The sequence below is a fragment of the Diaphorina citri genome, unplaced genomic scaffold, assembly GCF_000475195.1.
Source record: "Diaphorina citri unplaced genomic scaffold, Diaci psyllid genome assembly version 1.1 scaffold472, whole genome shotgun sequence".
In the NCBI taxonomy this organism is placed as follows: domain Eukaryota; kingdom Metazoa; phylum Arthropoda; class Insecta; order Hemiptera; family Psyllidae; genus Diaphorina; species Diaphorina citri.
Genome location: NW_007377907.1, coordinates 117014 through 135863, shown reverse-complemented (window position 1 = coordinate 135863; position 18850 = coordinate 117014). Strand labels below are relative to the sequence as shown.

Genomic DNA, 18850 nt, shown 5'->3' with positions numbered 1-18850 from the left:
AAACTTTTTCCCAAGATTAATATGATAAATCACATTATAAGAAGCTGATCAAGGTAGTTCAGAAATGAAAAGATTGATAAGAACTGATAAGGTAGTTCACAAGATAATGTTAGATATGATGAGTAAACCAGAATTGAACTGATAAGGTAGTTCAAGATTACAAATGCCAAATAAAATTCAAGGTAAAAAGTCACAAAATATTAAAAATGTTTGAAAAGGGTTTTTGAAAAAGTACAAACTTTGGTTATGTTTACAAGCCAACAAATGGAAGAAAATTTGGTTCTAGGATGACAAGTTAAATTTGGTTCTAGATGCAGATTAACAAGTTTGCTTGTGATTAACAAGATTAACAAGTTTGCTTGTGTACCTAATGCTTAAAGCTAGAAATTTCTATGTGCTTACCTACCTATACCTAGGGTTGAACAATGAAATAAGCAAAAGCACAATGATCTTAAAGCTAGAAATTTCTATGTGCTTACCTATACCTAGGGTTGAACAATGAAATAAGCAAAAGCACAGTGACTAAGCCTAAAATTTGTCACTTTTCAAATGATGAAAAAAACACACTTTTCGTGACCTACCAAGAAAGAAGATGATGATAAATGTATAAGAGACACCACACTTACTGATTTTGCTGACCACAGAGAGGAAAATCACTCTTTTTCAGCAAAAAAATGAGAAAATGAAAAACTTACAGACCCCTGAATACTTGACTGCTACTTAGCAAGATAATTTCACGATAAACGGATACTTATCCGGGCGAACCGAAGGACCACTATGTTGGAGCCTGTGGGGTAGCTTTCAGGACACAAATTTACCACAAAACTGAGTTTAGATAAGATGGAAGTTTAAATAAAATGATAGAACAACTCATTTTTTTTTTCCACTACTGAAGGCCAAATTGATCCGTTCTAAAAATTCTATGGGAAGAAAATTAGACCCATCCACCATTACATATAAGAAAATGTGGCACATCCACTACCAGAATAGGAATCTTTTTGGCCTAGGTTTGTTTATCCTTTTAACTAATCAGAGTAATCATGAATCAGAAAACTTTACAAAATTTTGACACAGACTGTATCGAACCAGGACCTAGGACCAGGAGAGGAGGGGGGAGGGTGGAGGTAATATACAGGCGGATCTAGGGACGGGGTAGGAGAGATAAGGATAGAGAACACGCTTAGAAACAGGAGGCAGAAAAGAGAGAGAAAGAAGAGGGGGAGAGAGACAAAGATAAAATATATAAACTGAAAAATACAATACAATATTGAAATTTGCTCAGTGTGGTGTAAGTAATTCGTACCTTCGCCAGCTGACTCTCTCTCTCTCTCTCTCACTCACTCTCTCTCTCTCATCATGATTATAATTTTTGCGTCGCTTTACTGCACGGTTCGAAAAACGAGGAGTGAAAATTTTGTACAAAATCTTGTAATAAGTCTACAATAAAGTTTAGGGGTGCAGGAGAAACGCTCTAAAAAACGGCATGACAAAATCCGTAGGTATAGGTATATCCGTAGGTATATACATAAAATAATAGGTACATATGTATTATATTGATTGATTTGTTTACATTGAAAGTCGGTCGGAAACAAATGACGGAAAGACATAGGTTGATTACATTTTGTTTACAAAAGTCATGGAAAGCCTAATAGAGAGCGATACCTAAGTACCTACCGAGATTTATCTACAGATTAAATTTCAGACAGAAAATGAACGTCGAAAGATCCCCTTCGATTGCACAAATTTGAGAGGTTAAATAACAAACTAAACAAAACTAGTGGAGATGTCAAAACTCCAATTTCCTACATACCTACGAGTATTAATTTCTAGTGGAGATGTCAAATTTTCCAATGGTTTCTAAGGCTAAGTACCCGAACCCTGTATAAACTCCAAAACTCTCGACGATTCTGAACAAAGAAGAGAGTCTGAAGATAAAACAACATTGGTAGCAAAAGAGTGTAACATTGGTGGTAAAGAAAGTGAAGTGAGACCCAAGGCTTATATGCTTCGTGGCAACCCCAAACCCCAGCACAAAGTTCCAAGTTTTAATTAAAGATGGGAGATAAACAGAAGTATGAGAAAAGAGAGAAAAAAACTAAGAAGAGAAATAAGAAAATGAAAAACTTACAGCGAAATTGAGGGGACGAGAAAATTTGTAAAGACAATGAGAAAAGAATGCAAAAGAGACTGCAGACTTGCAGAAGAAGAATGAGAATTCCAAATAATCAAGATGACCAATCTGAACAACTATGAACTTAAGTGTAGAGTATGTTGCTATCCATAGCCCATACTTTACCTAGTTACCTTTATTGTATTGATTACAAATAAAGTGGATATATCTATAATAATAATAATAATAAAAACTGAAAAAGTAAAACCCTATCTTTGGAAAAATATATACCTGTAGGTACACAAACAATACAGAAAATAGAAAAGTACCTACCTTTGTACTCAAATAATTATGTAGTAGGAATGCACCATGGATTAAGGAATCAACCATCTCCATTGATTTCAACATCAACACAACTGCAATATCAAAAAGCTTTCATCTTGAAAAAATTCCTATGTGTTCAAAATACACAAGTTGAACTAAAAAACCTGCCGATTTGATCAAATTATTCCCTTTCAAACAATAGAATTGAAAACAATTGAGCAGTATTACCTCTGGATAAGTGTAACAGAAGTACCTACACATTGAAACAGTTATAAGCGTGCCTCTCAGTGTGCCCCACATTAAAAATGCATCCTACTTTCCACGCTGTTGAATACCTAATCGAATCTCGAACTAAAAACTTGATTTAAAAAAATCGTTCTGTCCGAAGCATGTCAACCAGAAGGAATTTCCAAGAGTCTTTCAAAATATAATTAACTTTTATTTCCAGCTGTCACATTAGTGTTGAGATCTTATTCTTTCGTCATCACAATTGTAGATTTTTCTGACTTTTCATTTTGTTGACTTTTGTGTTTGTGTAGAGAGGAGTTTTTTTCGCGTTTTCTATTGTAAAGAGACCGCTTCCCTTTTTGTTGGAGAGGAGTGGGTTTCGTAAAAATAGAGTGTGATGTACCTACAATGGCAAGAGATAGAATTTAGGAAATGTAATTTATTCAGGGTTTTCTGTGACTCTTTTCTGAAATAGATTTGAACGGCTTTTAGTGTCATAATTATTACCTATTTACTTAAATTAAAGAATTTTTGTTAGAATCGGACCACATTGTCTCAAAATAATTATGATGAATGCGACATGATGGGAATTATTATTTATTCCAGTTTTCTTCACATAAGTCTTTTATTTGACCTACAAAAATGTAAAAGCATTCGTAGGTACATGTGAAGCTAACCTATACTGAAATACCTACATAGGTATTAAGTAAGTAGAGATACCCATACCCACTCTGAAGCTGTAGGGGCAACTGCCCCAAAGGATGGGTTAAGCTTAACACGAATAGACGAAGTACAGATACCTGAATCACAGGATCCCTACACCTTATCTGAAACCGGCGTGGCCATTTTTATTTCGAAAAACCTCTACCCCATCCCTCCCCACAACCTCTTCTTCTCAGATAAATATGCATTTATTTATAACCGTAATAAATTCATTTGTAAATATAATCTATAGTCGCAAAAGTGTGAACTGTTTATCAGGGGGGATGAAGAGGGGATCCTCTTCCCTTTTTTACTTTCCTTATCCCATAGGAAGGAAAGTAATGTAATCGGGTCAAAATTTCGATTGTCAGTTTTTAGTGCCAAAACACGTTTTGAGGTCCCTAGAGCCTAAATCTAAAGTTTCAGCCATTGGTCCGTGTTTGTGTCTGTCTGTCTGTAAACAAAATATATCGAGAACGGTAAGAGCTAGAGACTTACAATTATGTACCTAGTCCACAAATGTAACAAAGATGCAACACAAAACTTTTGGTTAAGATAGGAACTGCGGTTGGCGGTATTTTGACCACTTTCCTAAATCCAAAGTTTCAGCCATTGGTCCGTGTGTGTATCTGTCTGTCTGTAAACAAAATATCTCGAGAACGGTAAGAGCTAGAGACTTAAAAGTTGGTATGTAGTCCACAAATGTAACAAAGATGCAACACAAAACTTTTGGTTAAGATAGGAGCTGCGGTTGGCGGTATTTTGACCACTTTCGCACAGATTTCGACCGTTTTTTGGCGGTTTTTAGCTATACCGACTAAACGGTTAGAGATATGGTAAAAGTTAGGGTAAAATAATACTCAAATGAGCATGATTCAATAGGATAAGGAAAGTCGTGTGATGTTCACACCAGCTTGTTTTTCTCCCCCTTTTCCATAATTAGGTCGTCAAAAATACACATCGCACGGAGCCTCCCTTCATTTTTAGCTCCTGATGAAATGTTCTTCTCATTCAGATTAGGAATTGTGTTATTCAAAAAATAGGAGGAGGGAGATAATATTACAAACAATACGGCAGGCGCCCGGCGGTATGAACAAAATCATATTAAATTTAGCTTTTTTTTTCTATTTCTTTTTGTTTTTCAGTATTTTCGAATATGAAAAAAAGTAGATATTCCATAATGGTGTACAGAATTTCAAATATTTTATTATATAAAAAAAAACTTATACACTTGTGATGTTGGAAAAAATGTTACACATGTTTGTGAATTTATTAAATTCCCAGAAAGAAAGAAAGTTAGGCTGTCCGATTGTCTTGAGAAAATGGAAAGCATTGAAGCTTGTTATTCGGTACATAAATGTCACCCAAAATATCAAAATATGACCCTGCTCCCAGAAATTTTCATTAAAAATAATCAGATATTTGTCATCTCAACAACAAATGTTCGGGAGTTTTAGCGCCTCCACCAAGAATAATTAAGAATTCGGAACACCAAGGTCACAAGGAAATCAGGCATCAAGGTAACAAACAGACGGAGAAAATTCCGAAAACCCAATATTTTCCCATAAAAACACATTGTAGTACCAGAGATTGGAATATTCCATAATGGTGTACAGAATTTCAAATATTTTATTATATATATAAAAAAAAAAACTTATACACTTGTGATGTTGGAAAAAATGTTGCACATGTTTGTGAATTTATTAAATTCCCAGAAAGAAAGTTAGGCTGTCCGATTGTCTTGAGAAGATGGAAAGCATTGAAGCTTGTTATTCGGTACATAAATTTCACCCAAAATATCAAAATATGACCCTGCTCCCAGAAATTTTCATTAAAAATAATCAGATATTTTTCATCTCAACAACAAACGTTCGGGAGTTTTAGCGCCTCCACCAAGAAGAATTAAGAATTCGGAACACCAAGGTCACAAGGAAATCAGGCATCAAGGTAACAAACAGACGGAGAAAATTCCGAAAACCCAATATTTTCCCATAAAAACACATTGCAGTACCAGAGATTGGAAATGTGGATGTGGCATAACAATCAAATAGAAAAACAAACCTTGTGCGAAAAGCAAATCCTAACATGACAAAACGGATTATTACGGACAAATGAACTTTCAAATTTTGTTTATTTGTTTACCGTGGCATCGAACTAATCTCGTATATTAGTCGGCCAGAAGTGGAGGAGGAGGGATATAGCAATAAACTAAAGGAAAACTGTTTAGAAACAGAAGGGTAAAGGAAACGCAGAGGGGGAGAAATAATATACCAAGGAAGAAGAATAATGTAAAGGATGGAGAGAAGTGACATCATTTTCTATATTTTCGGGGGGGTTTGAGGGAGAAGTAAAGAAGAGAAATGTGAATGAGAAGAATCAAATGAATTTATTACGGTTATAAATAAATGCATATTTATCTGAGAAGAAGAGGTTGTGGGGAGGGATGGGGTAGAGGTTTTTCGAAATAAAAATGGCGTTGAAAAGAAGTTGAACATACAGGATCTCGCTCGAGCTAGCTCTAAAGCTAACAGTGACAATGACGGTATAAGTTCAATTCATTTTTTAAACCCATTTTTGAAACTAAAACCCGTCTACATATTTGAAAAAAAAAAAAAAAAAGATATCTATTAGATTAATTCTAAATGATATTCGTATGAAGCTGTGAAAATACGAAAACTTCCAATGATTTCTCGTGAAGATGATGAACTCCTAACAATTTCTAGAGGAGATGCCTAAACTCCTAAAAATTCCTAGCGTATAAACTCTAAAATCACGAAGAGATTTCTGGTGGAGATGTAAAAACTCCCTACAGTTTCTGGTGGAGATGCCTAATCTGAACTTGACAAAATCTCTTCATTCTAGTGGAGATGTCAAAATTCCCGACAATTTTTAATGGAGATGCTGAAACTCCCAAAACCTCATTTTGTTCTATCAAGACCCAGTATGTGAATTATGATAAGGGGTGCATGTAACATAATTTCATTTTTCTTCTCGCTACGTAAAATTGAGTTATTTCGAATGATATATGCGTTATTGTTGTGAAAATTATGCTGTTAATGACTCCAGAGTATACAGGAGGGGCTTCGTACTCTTGTTTAAAATTCTAAGCGCAGACATTTTTATAAAAGGGCATAATTGTATTACCTCAAGGGTTATTTACCTTATGTGTATGGTATTTATCTGTCGTCAGGAATTCAAATACATTAAAATTTACTTTAAAAACATAACTAGTATACCAATTATAACAAGAGATTCACAGGGAAAATTGAACGCTGCTGTCAGCTGATTAAGGGCAGGTAATCTGCATCAAAGAAGTAGCCCCATGGAGGTAGGTTTCCATACCAATTTTTAGGTAGGTAGCAAAAAATAATATCCTTGTTCCGGGTGGTTGTAAGGTAGGTATTTTCGGATTTCTCACTAGCACCATTTCTGATTTCCTTGGGTTTAATCTTCTTTCTTTCTTCCTATTCTTATTTCGGTTCGGCATTTCAGATTTCTTCAAAATCTTGATCATTAAAAAATTTACAAGCTCTGATCTTCTTATGTTTGTTGTTTTTTTTTCTCCAAGTTTACACTTAAATAAATTTCAGATGTTTTTCATCTTCTCTTTTTTTTCCAGAATAAATCACATAGTATTTAGAGCACAAGGGTACTTCTGGATATGCGAAAGAAACAATGATTCATTTTTTAAAAAGAAAAAAGCGCAAGGGGTGCCCAGATTTGGGGGAATTTCTCTTTGTAAGAAGCAAGTGAGTTTGATCAGGCACATCCAAGCTTAAGGTAAGCTTGGTGGGGAAAAATGGGACCATGGAAGAAATTTCAATGATCCAGATTAAAGATTATTTCAGACCGATCAAAAGGATAGAGGAATCAGCCTCTAAATCCGATCGTAGTATCTTGGGAGATTATTCTTCGAAGATGAAGACGATCATAAGAACCTAGGAATCAATCTTCGAGTAGAAAATATTGCAGCAGCAACCAATCTTTGAATTTTTTAAATGCACGCTTTTATCTTCACGCACCTTTTGAAGTACCGACGATAATCAACTAAATTCTGATCGAGTAAGCCTTTTTCAGTAAAGATCAGTAGAGGTGAACTCTTTTCATTCAAGGAAACACTTCTCCCCCTTGTAATTTTCAAGTAAAGTTTATTCAAAAGCTCAAAGTGCTGATATTACGGAGGAGAGGGGAAAATTTCGTCGTCTCCTGTGGGATTCGCGACCACAGTAGATAAGTGACAAGACTCTGGGGTATTTTTAAGCGGGATATTTACACCAATCCCCGTAAATCCCTGCTCAAATTATCCCTTTTTTTATGTTCATTCAAGGAAACACTTCTCCCCCTTGTAATTTTCAAGTAAAGTTTATTCAAAAGCTCAAAGTGCTGATATTACGGAGGAGAGGGGGAAACTTCGTCGTCTCCTGTGGGATTCGCGACCACAGTAGATAAGAGACAAGACCCTGGGGTATTTTTAAGCGGGATATTTGCACCAATCCCCGGTACATCCCTGCTCAAATTATCCCTTTTTTATGAGTGAAGAGTACAAGTTATGTACCGAAACGATAAAAATCAATTTAGGTAATTACAGGACTTGTTGTTGGAGCATATTATAATACACAACATTATTTGTTATAGATTTGTTTATGTATTCTATTTTTTGTTTTATCTTCCTTATTTTTATTTTGAATTAAACTTTCTTTTAAGAAATAGGTAGGATTCTATTTTTTGTTTTATCTTCCTTATTTTTATTTTGAATTAAACTTTCTTTTAAGAAAAAAAAAAATCTAATTATTTTTCTCTACAAAAGAACTTTAAAACAAAAAATGCAAATCTAATCGTTCGTAAAATTCGAATCCTACCTACCTAAGTATAATTCTATAATTATTGCAAGTTGTGTATTTATAATGTTTTGAAAAAGGTAAATAAGTAAGTAGTTAGGTATTACAGATGTTTCTTCCTACTTATTTACAGCAATATAGATACCTAATTTATACGAAAAAATTCCAAGAAAACTGAATAAATATGATGGAAGGACGTTAAATCTATACCAAAAATACAAATATACATATGTACCTACTGTAGCTAACCATTCATAAATTTGTCCAATTGGATTCGAATTTTACGAACGATTAGATTTGCATTTAGTTTTAAAGTTCTGTAAAGAAAATAATTGAAAAAAATATTAGAAAAAAAGTTTAATTCAAAATAAGCCACAATGCATTTAATGGTAATAGCTGTAGGTGGAACTGAATGCATGTACAATTGTACATACTTATGTATGGTGAGCTACGGTACCTGTTTTGCGCAAGATTAGAGTCCATATTTATTCAGTTTTATATGAATGGGGAGTTCCACTTGTATACCTACTTACTTACCAACCTATACCTTTTCCAGAACATTAGAAATACACAACTTGCAATAGGTAATTACTCATTTAGGTAGGATTCGAATTTTCTTTACCACCAATGTTACACTCTTTTGCTACCAATGTTGTTTTATCTTCAGACTCTCTTCTTTGTTCAGAATCGTCGAGAGTTTTGGAGTTTATACAGGGTTCGGGTACTTAGCCTTAGAAACCATTGGAAAATTTGACATCTCCACTAGAAATTAATACTCGTAGGTATGTAGGAAATTGGAGTTTTGACATCTCCACTAGTTTTGTTTAGTTTGTTATTTAACCTCTCAAATTTGTGCAATCGAAGGGGATCTTTCGACGTTCATTTTCTGTCTGAAATTTAATCTGTAGATAAATCTCGGTAGGTACTTAGGTATCGCTCTCTATTAGGCTTTCCATGACTTTTGTAAACAAAATGTAATCAACCTATGTCTTTCCGTCATTTGTTTCCGACCGACTTTCAATGTAAACAAATCAATCAATATAATACATATGTACCTATTATTTTATGTATATACCTACGGATATACCTATACCTACGGATTTTGTCATGCCGTTTTTTAGAGCGTTTCTCCTGCACCCCTAAACTTTATTGTAGACTTATTACAAGATTTTGTACAAAATTTTCACTCCTCGTTTTTCGAACCGTGCAGTAAAGCGACGCAAAAATTATAATCATGATGAGAGAGAGAGAGTGAGTGAGAGAGAGAGAGAGAGAGTCAGCTGGCGAAGGTACGAATTACTTACACCACACTGAGCAAATTTCAATATTGTATTGTATTTTTCAGTTTATATATTTTATCTTTGCGAAGGTACGAATTACTTACACCACACTGAGCAAATTTCAATATTGTATTGTATTTTTCAGTTTATATATTTTATCTTTGTCTCTCTCTCCCCCTCTTCTTTCTCTCTCTTTTCTGCCTCCTGTTTCTAAGCGTGTTCTCTATCCTTATCTCTCCTACCCCGTCCCTAGATCCGCCTGTATATTACCTCCACCCTCCCCCCTCCTCTCCTGGTCCTAGGTCCTGGTTCGATACAGTCTGTGTCAAAATTTTGTAAAGTTTTCTGATTCATGATTACTCTGATTAGTTAAAAGGATAAACAAACCTAGGCCAAAAAGATTCCTATTCTGGTAGTGGATGTGCCACATTTTCTTATATGTAATGGTGGATGGGTCTAATTTTCTTCCCATAGAATTTTTAGAACGGATCAATTTGGCCTTCAGTAGTGGAAAAAAAAGAAGAAAATAACTGTTCAAAACATGTTTCTTCTTAGTAAAGAAAGAAACATTTTTGGTAGTAGGTACCTTACAGATATGTAAATTTTTATGGTAGGTAGGTATGCGATATAGGATACAGTACACATTTTCAAGAGAACATTCTTAGCATGAATCATTTAGAAGAAAAAAAAATACCTAGAAACTTTCTTAGCGTCCTGTATTTTCTTACTTCGAATTTTTTTCTTTCTCTTTCTCGCTTGCATTTTTTTCCATTCTTATATTTATTTTGTTATTTATTTATGTCGTTCCTGGTTAGCACCGCCTCCTACCAAAAGCAATATCCTGGCATCATCTGCAAGTGAAGTATTCACGGCGGTGCTGGTGATGAAATAAATTATAACAATATCTTCCGACATTTCTTCTAATGGTGGAGGGTGTTTTTTTTATTATTCAAATACCTCGTACGGAAAGGAACTTTCCGTGTCTGTGAGATAAGGTATAAACAGACTACCATCACGTCACGTCATATCACGTGAACTCATGGGGAGTCGGAAAGATGTAGTTCAAGCTTTTCTCATAATATTGTAGGTAATCTCGTTCAGAACAGCCACACTACTATCACGTCACGTGAGCTCACGTGATAGTAGTGTGTTTCTACCTTTACTTATTGCTTTCCGTGTCTGTGAGATAGAAACAACATGGGAAGTAGGTACTTAGCTTTCCGTGTCTGTGAGATAAGGTATAAACAGACTACCATCACGTCACGTCATATCACGTGAACTCATGGGGAGTCGGAAAGATGTAGCTCAAGCTTTTCTCATGTAGGTAATCTCGTTCAGAACTGCCACACTACTATCACGTCACGTGAGCTCACGTGATAGTAGTGTGTTTCTACCTTTACTTATTGCTTTCCGTGTCTGTGAGATAGAAACAACACGCATGGGAAGTAGGTACCTAGCCCCTGGCAGTGTTCGAATATTTTCAGTCTGGACTTTCACTCTCTCTCTCTCTCTCTCTCTCTCTCTCTCTCTCTCTCTCTCTCTCTCTCTTTCTTTCTCTCTCTCTCTCTCTTTCTTGGTACCTAGCCCCTGGCAGTGTTCGAATATTTTCAGTCTGGACTTTCACTCTTTATCTTCTTACCTTCCTCTCTCTCTCTCTCTCTCTCTCTCTCTCTCTCTCTCTTTCTCGCATATTTATATTAAGTTTGATTTAATGAAGATATTTTCAACATTTAAAACGAACCCTTCCCAATTCCAGTCGAAGCACGTCCTAAAACTCTTATGAGAGAAGTACGTAGGTACATAACTTTAAAATGATACTTATGTAAGTACGTACCTACTTCACGCTAAGTAACGTATAATATGCAAGCTACCTACCTACTTAGAATACAACTTTTTGTTCCGAGTTTATATTAAAATTTTATATTATCTACATGCGTATAATATGCAAGCTACCTACCTACTTAGAATACAACTTTTTGTTCCGAGTTTATATTAAAATTTTATATTATCTACATGAAAAAAATATATACGAAAACAAATTAAAAACTTTATTTTCAAGTAAATTTTCTTTTTTAACAATATTTATTTTTCTGCTCTCTCCCTTGCGTTTTCAACTTTGTTAAAATCATTCGAGTGAGATTTATTGAGAACATTTGTTCAAATGAAAGAGGTAGAATGTTGAATAACTAACAGATGAAGAGTCATAATAGATCTAGTTGTGATAAGTGACCAAGAGTATTTAGTCGAATTTAGGGACAGTCAGTTGAATCAGTGAGCTATTTTTTCCAATGTTATTAGAACTATCAGTGAGCTATTTTTTCCAATGTTAAATAGTTAATTAGAACAAAAGCTCTAAAACCGCTCTCTGATCATTTCAAGATCTTCTAATGTTCTAATCAAATGAGTTCTAAACAACAACAAAAAGTTTTAACCTGGATCTAAGTTCACCGAAAAGTTTTCCGAAATTTCTGGTAGGTAATGAACTTCTAATAAGTTTTAGTTAATTCAAGGGCTCTTCATGGACTCATTCATGGAAAGTTATTTTTGGTTTCTGCTCTTGAAATTCTTAGGAAACCTTAGTGAATGTATTAGCACTGATGTGCAGTAGGTATATTCCCAGGAATAAACACAAAAATTTTAACTAGGTGTTTTACTGAACAAAACTTGAGATAGGTAGGTATGTTCCGCTTCCATATGTATGTTTGATTTTGTAGGTACATACTTGATTAAGATATTTACCTAATATTTTAGGAATAACATTTACGAGGAAACATTGAGCTATCCCATTTTCCCTCTCTCATTCTTACTACTCCCTCTCTCTCAATTTTATACATTTTCTTATCTTCGCGTTTCTACATGAACGCTTTTTCTCTCTCTTTCTCTTTCCCTCTTGTTATAGTCTTTATATGTTTTTCTATACTTTCTTCTCCCTCTCGTCTTTTGTTCCCCTTCTCTCTCTTTCTCTCTCAGATTCCCTCTTGTTTCTCAGTTTCTTTACTTTTTCTCGAATATTTTTCTTGAAAATTTTCTTCTCCTCTCTCTTTCCTCTCTACATCTGGCTCATCCCCTCTCCTCTTCTATCTCTCTCTCTCTCTCTCTCGAATATTTTTCTCTGAAAATTTTCTTCTCCTCTCTCTCTCTCTCTCTACATCTGGCTCATCCCCTCTCCTCTTCTATCTCTCTCCTCGTCTCTCTATCGTACTGTTGTCTCACTGTATTTTTGCCTGTAATATTCACAAGGGTGGACGTTTCAAAAATACAGTTACCTAGTATTGTATCATACCAACTTAGGTACGTACGTTTAGGTACCTACTTAAGGTACCATAAAAAGGCTAAAGATCATCTCATAACAGCTAAAGTTTTTCGAGAAAGTACGTCCTTCTAAGAATTAACGATTCTTGTAATAAACAATAACTTCAGGTTCAAGGTTTACCAGGTTATCAATCTATACATGTACATGTAGGTAAATGGAAAATTAACACATAAATAGAAACGCTACTACATGCATATGAACACCAAAAGGTCCAAAGATTGGTATTGGGTACGATGGGTGCGATGGTGTCACTTAAAACTAAAACTCAGTTTCTCCACTCTTACCCATCCTTCTTTCTTTAGAGGGTCGTATGAGAAAATTGAGACACACTGTCAGACTTTTTTCTTTTTCATTCCTGAAAATTTTCATTTTTCTTTTATTGAAATACTAAAAGTTAACGCACATACTCCCGTCCTCTCTCTCTCTCTCTCTCTCTCTCTCTCTCTCTCTTTATCCCTCTCTTCTTTTTTCTTCTTCTTCTCTCCATTTTCTTCAATTTCCTTTTCCTTTTATCTTCCATTTTCTTCCGAGTTCTCTTTCCTCTTTAATATTCTCTGCTTTCCCCTCATACCTCCCACTCATACCTCCCTTGTCTCGATTTTATTTAATATTTTCTGTGCCTTTTATTATTTCAGAGAGAGAGAGAGAGAGAGTGAGTGCGAGAGAGAGAGAGGAGGAGGGAGAGAGAGAGAAGGTCCTCTGAAGTGGACGAAATGGACTACAGTGAAAAGCCTCTTAGAGCAAAGTTTGATTCAACCAAACTTTTTTTGCTGTCCAAAACGCATTCTCAAAATTACAAAATACATATATGTACATTCTCAAAATTTATAATTAAGTAGGTACCCCCGGGGCGGATTTGATCCTGCTGGGATAATGTTCGTTCTCGGAACGGCTGGCTTTCTCCGATCTTGTCTTCCTTCTCTCTTCGATTTCGGGACGATAAGACCGTAGCAGTTACCTACAGTTCCCTCTGTCAAACCTCTTAAAAAAAATAAATAATAATAAGTAGGTACCTATACCTATACTGTAGGTAGCTCTCTCTAAAATGAACTTTTTTTTTCCTTTTTAGCTGCCTTAACACTACGGACAGTAGGACGTTCTCGTTTCATCTTCGGTCGTTCGTCGAACTTTTAATTAATTACCCATCCCATTTCTCTGTTTTCAGAAATCGAGCTATCTATCATTTTATTTAAACTTCCATCTTATCTAAACTCAGTTTTGTGGTAAATTTGTGTCCTGAAAGCTACCCCACAGGCTCCAATTCTTATTTCGGTTCGGCATTTCAGATTTCTTCAAAATCTTGATCATTAAAAAATTTACAAGCTCTGATCTTCTTATGTTTGTTGTTTATTTCTCCAAGTTTACACTTGAGTAAATTTCAGATGTTTTTCTTCTTCTCGGCGTCTTTCTGAGCGGCCAAATTCCGCAGCACGCGGTTAATTGATGATACCTGCCGGAGGGGAAAAAGAAATCAGTTAAATTTAATGGTTTTAGAGTGGGGAATATCCTTCAGGGGAGGATGCAAAGCAAAGTAGGTACTGGTAGAAGAAGAATCTCGTGGCTGAAATACATGAGATTATGGTTTAATCAAACAAAGCTCTTGCAGCAGTTATCAAATTTCAAATAAATATGTAGTAGGTAAATATTTTTATGGTAGGTAGGTATGCGATATAGGATACAGTACACATTTTCAAGAGAACATTCTTAGCATGAATCATTTAGAAGGGGTAAGTTTATAACACGTTACCGGCCCTGAGTTGAACTATTACCGGTTATCGGCCCTATGGACATCTTAGGCTCTGTGCTAAATGCCATATACCGCGGGCCTGATAATTGTTTTGTCAAATAGACTCAGATTGAGGGGGAAAGAAAGTTAGCATACTGTTAGCATTGATAGCACACTGGGGCTAACTTTGATAATGTCCAAATTCTCTTACATGTCGATTATGCTCTCAGGAAGCTGTATTATGTGTGGTCTGATGAGGGTGTAAACGCAGACCATAATACCGATATGAGCAGAGCTCACGAATAAACTAGCTCCTAAACTGGGGGGTTTCCTTTCAATTTTCTTCTTTTTTTATGTTTCTCCCCTTCTCTTTTGTTTATTTTTCTTTACATTTCTCTCCTATTCTGTTTTTCCTTCTCTCTTCGAATTAGTGCTGTAGGTAAATGTTTTCCTTTCTTCTTCTTCGTTATGTTTCTCCTCTTCTCTTTTATTTCTTTTTCTTTACATTTCATTTCTTTTGTGTTCTGTTTTTCCTTCTTTTTCTTCGTGTCTTAACATCCTGTTTCATTCTGTTTCACAGCTCGATGACCGGTATGGTGGGCGGTTTCACCATGACCCCGGACCACCAGACACCCCCTCCCCCCTCGTCCTGTCTGCAGCAGCACCGCGACACCTACTCCTGCTCGAACATGACACCGCGGGGATACGAACCCTTGACCTTGGGCTATGGAGGCGGTACCCATCACCCGCGACATTCGCCCGTTTCCCCACCACCCCCATGACCCCGGACCACCAGACACCCCCTCCCCCCTCGTCCTGTCTGCAGCAGCACCGCGACACCTACTCCTGCTCGAACATGACACCGCGAGGATACGAACCCTTGACCTTGGGCTATGGAGGCGGTACCCATCACCCGCGACATTCGCCCGTTTCCCCACCACCCCCGCACACCCATCACCCGCATAGCGCCTATCATCAGATGAACGGACAGTATAATTCTAACGGTGCCAATTCTACAGGTAGGTGTTACGCTGAGGTGTTTCTATTACAAGTGGTTTTGACATTCGCCCTACTAATTGGTGGACCCACTTATTGGTGTGACTTCCTTAGGTACCTACCTACCTAACTATACCCACATACAAAGAACAAGGCTGAGTGCAACTCGCTGCTCTTCATGGACTCATTCATGGAAAGTTATTTTTGGTTTCTGCTCTTGAAATTCTTAGGAAACCTTAGTGAATGTATTAGCACTGATAATACTCGAACCTGCGGCCTAGCGCTTACCAAGGCAGACACGCTAACATTTATTGAACATTCAGTATTTTAGTGACCTCCAGTATTATGTAAAAATAATCAAGAATGCCGTACCTAGGTGTAATGCCGTATATACACGGATTATAATTTACCTTTGACAAATTATAGGTAAACGGTGAAAATCTAGAAAGCCATCAATGATCAATAGGTACCTAAATAATAATTTTATTTCATACCTAGGTGGGTAGGTATTTATAATGCACAAATCGCACATTTTTCAGTGGGTAGGTAGGTACGTATACTTTTTCTTTTATACATAGATCTATAGGTATCTACTTACTACCTAGGTTGTACATTGTAATTTATATTACCTACCTACTATGAATTAATTTTCCTTGTATGAAACTTTTGTTGTACATAAAATACCTATCTATTTATAATTATTATTATTATGAATTAACTTTTGGTTTTAAAAATATGATCAGTATTAAATTGTGTACCTTTCAATAATAATTCATAATACTGAAAATCGGGAAATCCGTATTTTTTCACCATTTTGCTAGTTTGTACCGTATATGCCGAAAAAAAAGTTGGCAACCCTATGCAGTAGGTATATTCCCAGGAATAAACACAAAAATTTTAACTAGGTGTTTTACTGAACAAAACTTGAGATAGGTAGGTATGTTCCGCTTCCATATGTATGTTTGATTTTGTAGGTACATACTTGATTAAGATTTAACAATACTCATCCATTGATAAATAATGTAAATATTAAATTTACCTTTTTTTGTTTCCCCCGCAGGTCTCATTTCGCCGGGAATCTCAGTGCCCATTGCAGTTCCAGGCCAAGGAAGCGATGTGATGTCCTCTCAATACAGTCACTGGTCTCGACTCCAGTGACAGTGGTGGGGAGGAAGCAGTACCTATCCGACTGCTGAACTTTAACCAAATCAGAAGGATAAATTTGTCAGTTATCGACCCGAAATTGAATAGAGAAGGAAGACATGATAGAAGAAAGTCAGCCGTTCCGAAAACAAACCTTATCCCTTCAGGATAAAATCCGCCCCAGGCGGAAATCGAACCTGCGGCCTAGCGCTTACCAAGGCAGACACGCTAACATTTATTGAACATTCAGTATTTTAGTGACCTCCAGTATTATGTAAATAATCAAGAATGCCGTACCTAGGTGTAATGCCGTATATACACGGATTATAATTTACCTTTGACAAATTATAGGTAAACGGTGAAAATCTAGAAAGCCATCAATAGGTACCTAAATAATAATTTTATTTCATACCTAGGTAGGTAGGTATTTATAATGCACAAATCGCACATTTTTCAGTGGGTAGGTAGGTACGTATACTTTTTCTTTTATACATAGATCTATAGGTATCTACTTACTACCTAGGTTGTACATTGTAATTTATATTACCTACTGTGAATTAATTTTCCTTGTATGAAACTTTTGTTGTACATAAAATACCTATCTATTTATAATTATTATTATTATGAATTAACTTTTGGTTTTAAAAATATGATCAGTATTAAATTGTGTACCTTTCAATAATAATTCATATTCCGAGTGTTTTCTTTTCTTTTAAACTCTTCATCCACAGCACCTCAAGTATCCATGGATCCGACTGATTTTAATTGGTAGGTGTAGGTAGGTAGGTATTTGGACAAAATTCAGCAGACCTGAACTCAACAGGGTTAGAGAGAGTCCTTACCTAGGTACAACCCGGAAAGAATCCTCAGTCCTCAGAAAAAGGTACAATAACTTGTGACAATAATCGAACCTGCGGCCTAGCGCTTACCAAGGCAGACACGCTAACATTTATTGAACATTCAGTATTTTAGTGACCTCCAGTATTATGTAAATAATCAAGAATGCCGTACCTAGGTGTAATGCCGTATATACACGGATTATAATTTACCTTTGACAAATTATAGGTAAACGGTGAAAATCTAGAAAGCCATCAATAGGTACCTAAATAATAATTTTATTTCATACCTAGGTATGATTAAGATATTTACCTAATATTTTAGGAATAACATTTACGAGGAAACATTGAGCTATCCCATTTTCCCTCTCTCATTCTTACTACTCCCTCTCTCTCAATTTTATACATTTTCTTATCTTCGCGTTTCTACATGAACGCTTTTTCTCTCTCTTTCTCTTTCCCTCTTGTTATAGTCTTTATATGTTTTTCTATACTTTCTTCTCCCTCTCGTCTTTTGTTCCCCTTCTCTCTCTTTCTCTCTCAGATTCCCTCTTGTTTCTCAGTTTCTTTACTTTTTCTCGAATATTTTTCTTGAAAATTTTCTTCTCCTCTCTCTTTCCTCTCTACATCTGGCTCGTCCCTTCTCCTCTTCTATCTCTCTCTCTCTCTCTCTCTCTCTCTCTCTACTGTGTCTCAACTGTATTTTTGCCTGTAATATTTCACAAGGGTGGACGTTTCAAAAATAACAGTACCTAGTATGTATCTACCAACTTAGGTACGTATGTTAAGTACCTACTTAGGTACATAGTAAAGGCTAAAGATCATCTCATAACAGGCTAAAGTTTTCAAGAAAGTACGTCCTTCTAAGAATTAATATTCTTGTAATAAACAATAACTTCAGGCTTCAGGGTTTTACCATGGTTATCAATTCTCTCAATGTATGTAGGGGTTAATGGAAAATTAAACATAAATAGAAAGCTACTATGCATATGTAACACCAAAAGGTCCAAAGATTAGTATTGGGTACGATCTTGGAAGTTCAGATGGCGTCTCTTAAAAGTCTAAGAATTAATATTCTTGTAATAAACAATAACTTCAGGCTTCAGGGTTTTACCATGGTTATCAATTCTCTCAATGTATGTAGGGGTAAATGGAAAATTAAACATAAATAGAAAGCTACTATGCATATGTAACACCAAAAGGTGCAAAGATTGGTATTGGGTACGATCTTGGAAGTTCAGATGGCGTCTCTTAAAACTAAAACTCAGTTTCTCCACTCTTACCCATCCTTCTTTCTTTAGAGGGTCGTATGAGAAAATTGAGACACACTGTCAGACTTTTTTCTTTTTCATTC

The 18850-nt window shown here is 35.8% G+C and overlaps 2 protein-coding genes and 2 long non-coding RNA genes across 4 annotated transcripts in view; 2 read left to right on the top strand and 2 right to left on the bottom strand.

The window, feature by feature from the left end:
* Window positions 1–18850, top strand: part of LOC103509187 (paired box protein Pax-6) — a 33772-nt gene that overhangs the window by 12034 nt on the left and 2888 nt on the right. The gene's annotated exons all lie outside the window — the stretch shown is intronic.
* Window positions 243–867, bottom strand: LOC113467411. The gene is made up of 2 exons (XR_003391498.1): window positions 524–867; window positions 243–450 (listed from the first exon to the last, which is right to left on the bottom strand). It is a non-coding gene; the product is annotated as an uncharacterized LOC113467411 (long non-coding RNA).
* Window positions 15328–16771, top strand: LOC103509178 (paired box protein Pax-6-like). The gene is made up of 2 exons (XM_008473773.3): window positions 15328–15540; window positions 16578–16771. The coding sequence occupies exons 1-2, from the start codon at window positions 15378–15380 to the stop codon at window positions 16673–16675; spliced, it is 261 nt and encodes an 86-aa protein (XP_008471995.1). The 5' UTR covers window positions 15328–15377; the 3' UTR covers window positions 16676–16771.
* On the bottom strand, window positions 16587–17784 carry LOC113467408. The gene is made up of 2 exons (XR_003391495.1): window positions 17572–17784; window positions 16587–16857 (listed from the first exon to the last, which is right to left on the bottom strand). It is a non-coding gene; the product is annotated as an uncharacterized LOC113467408 (long non-coding RNA).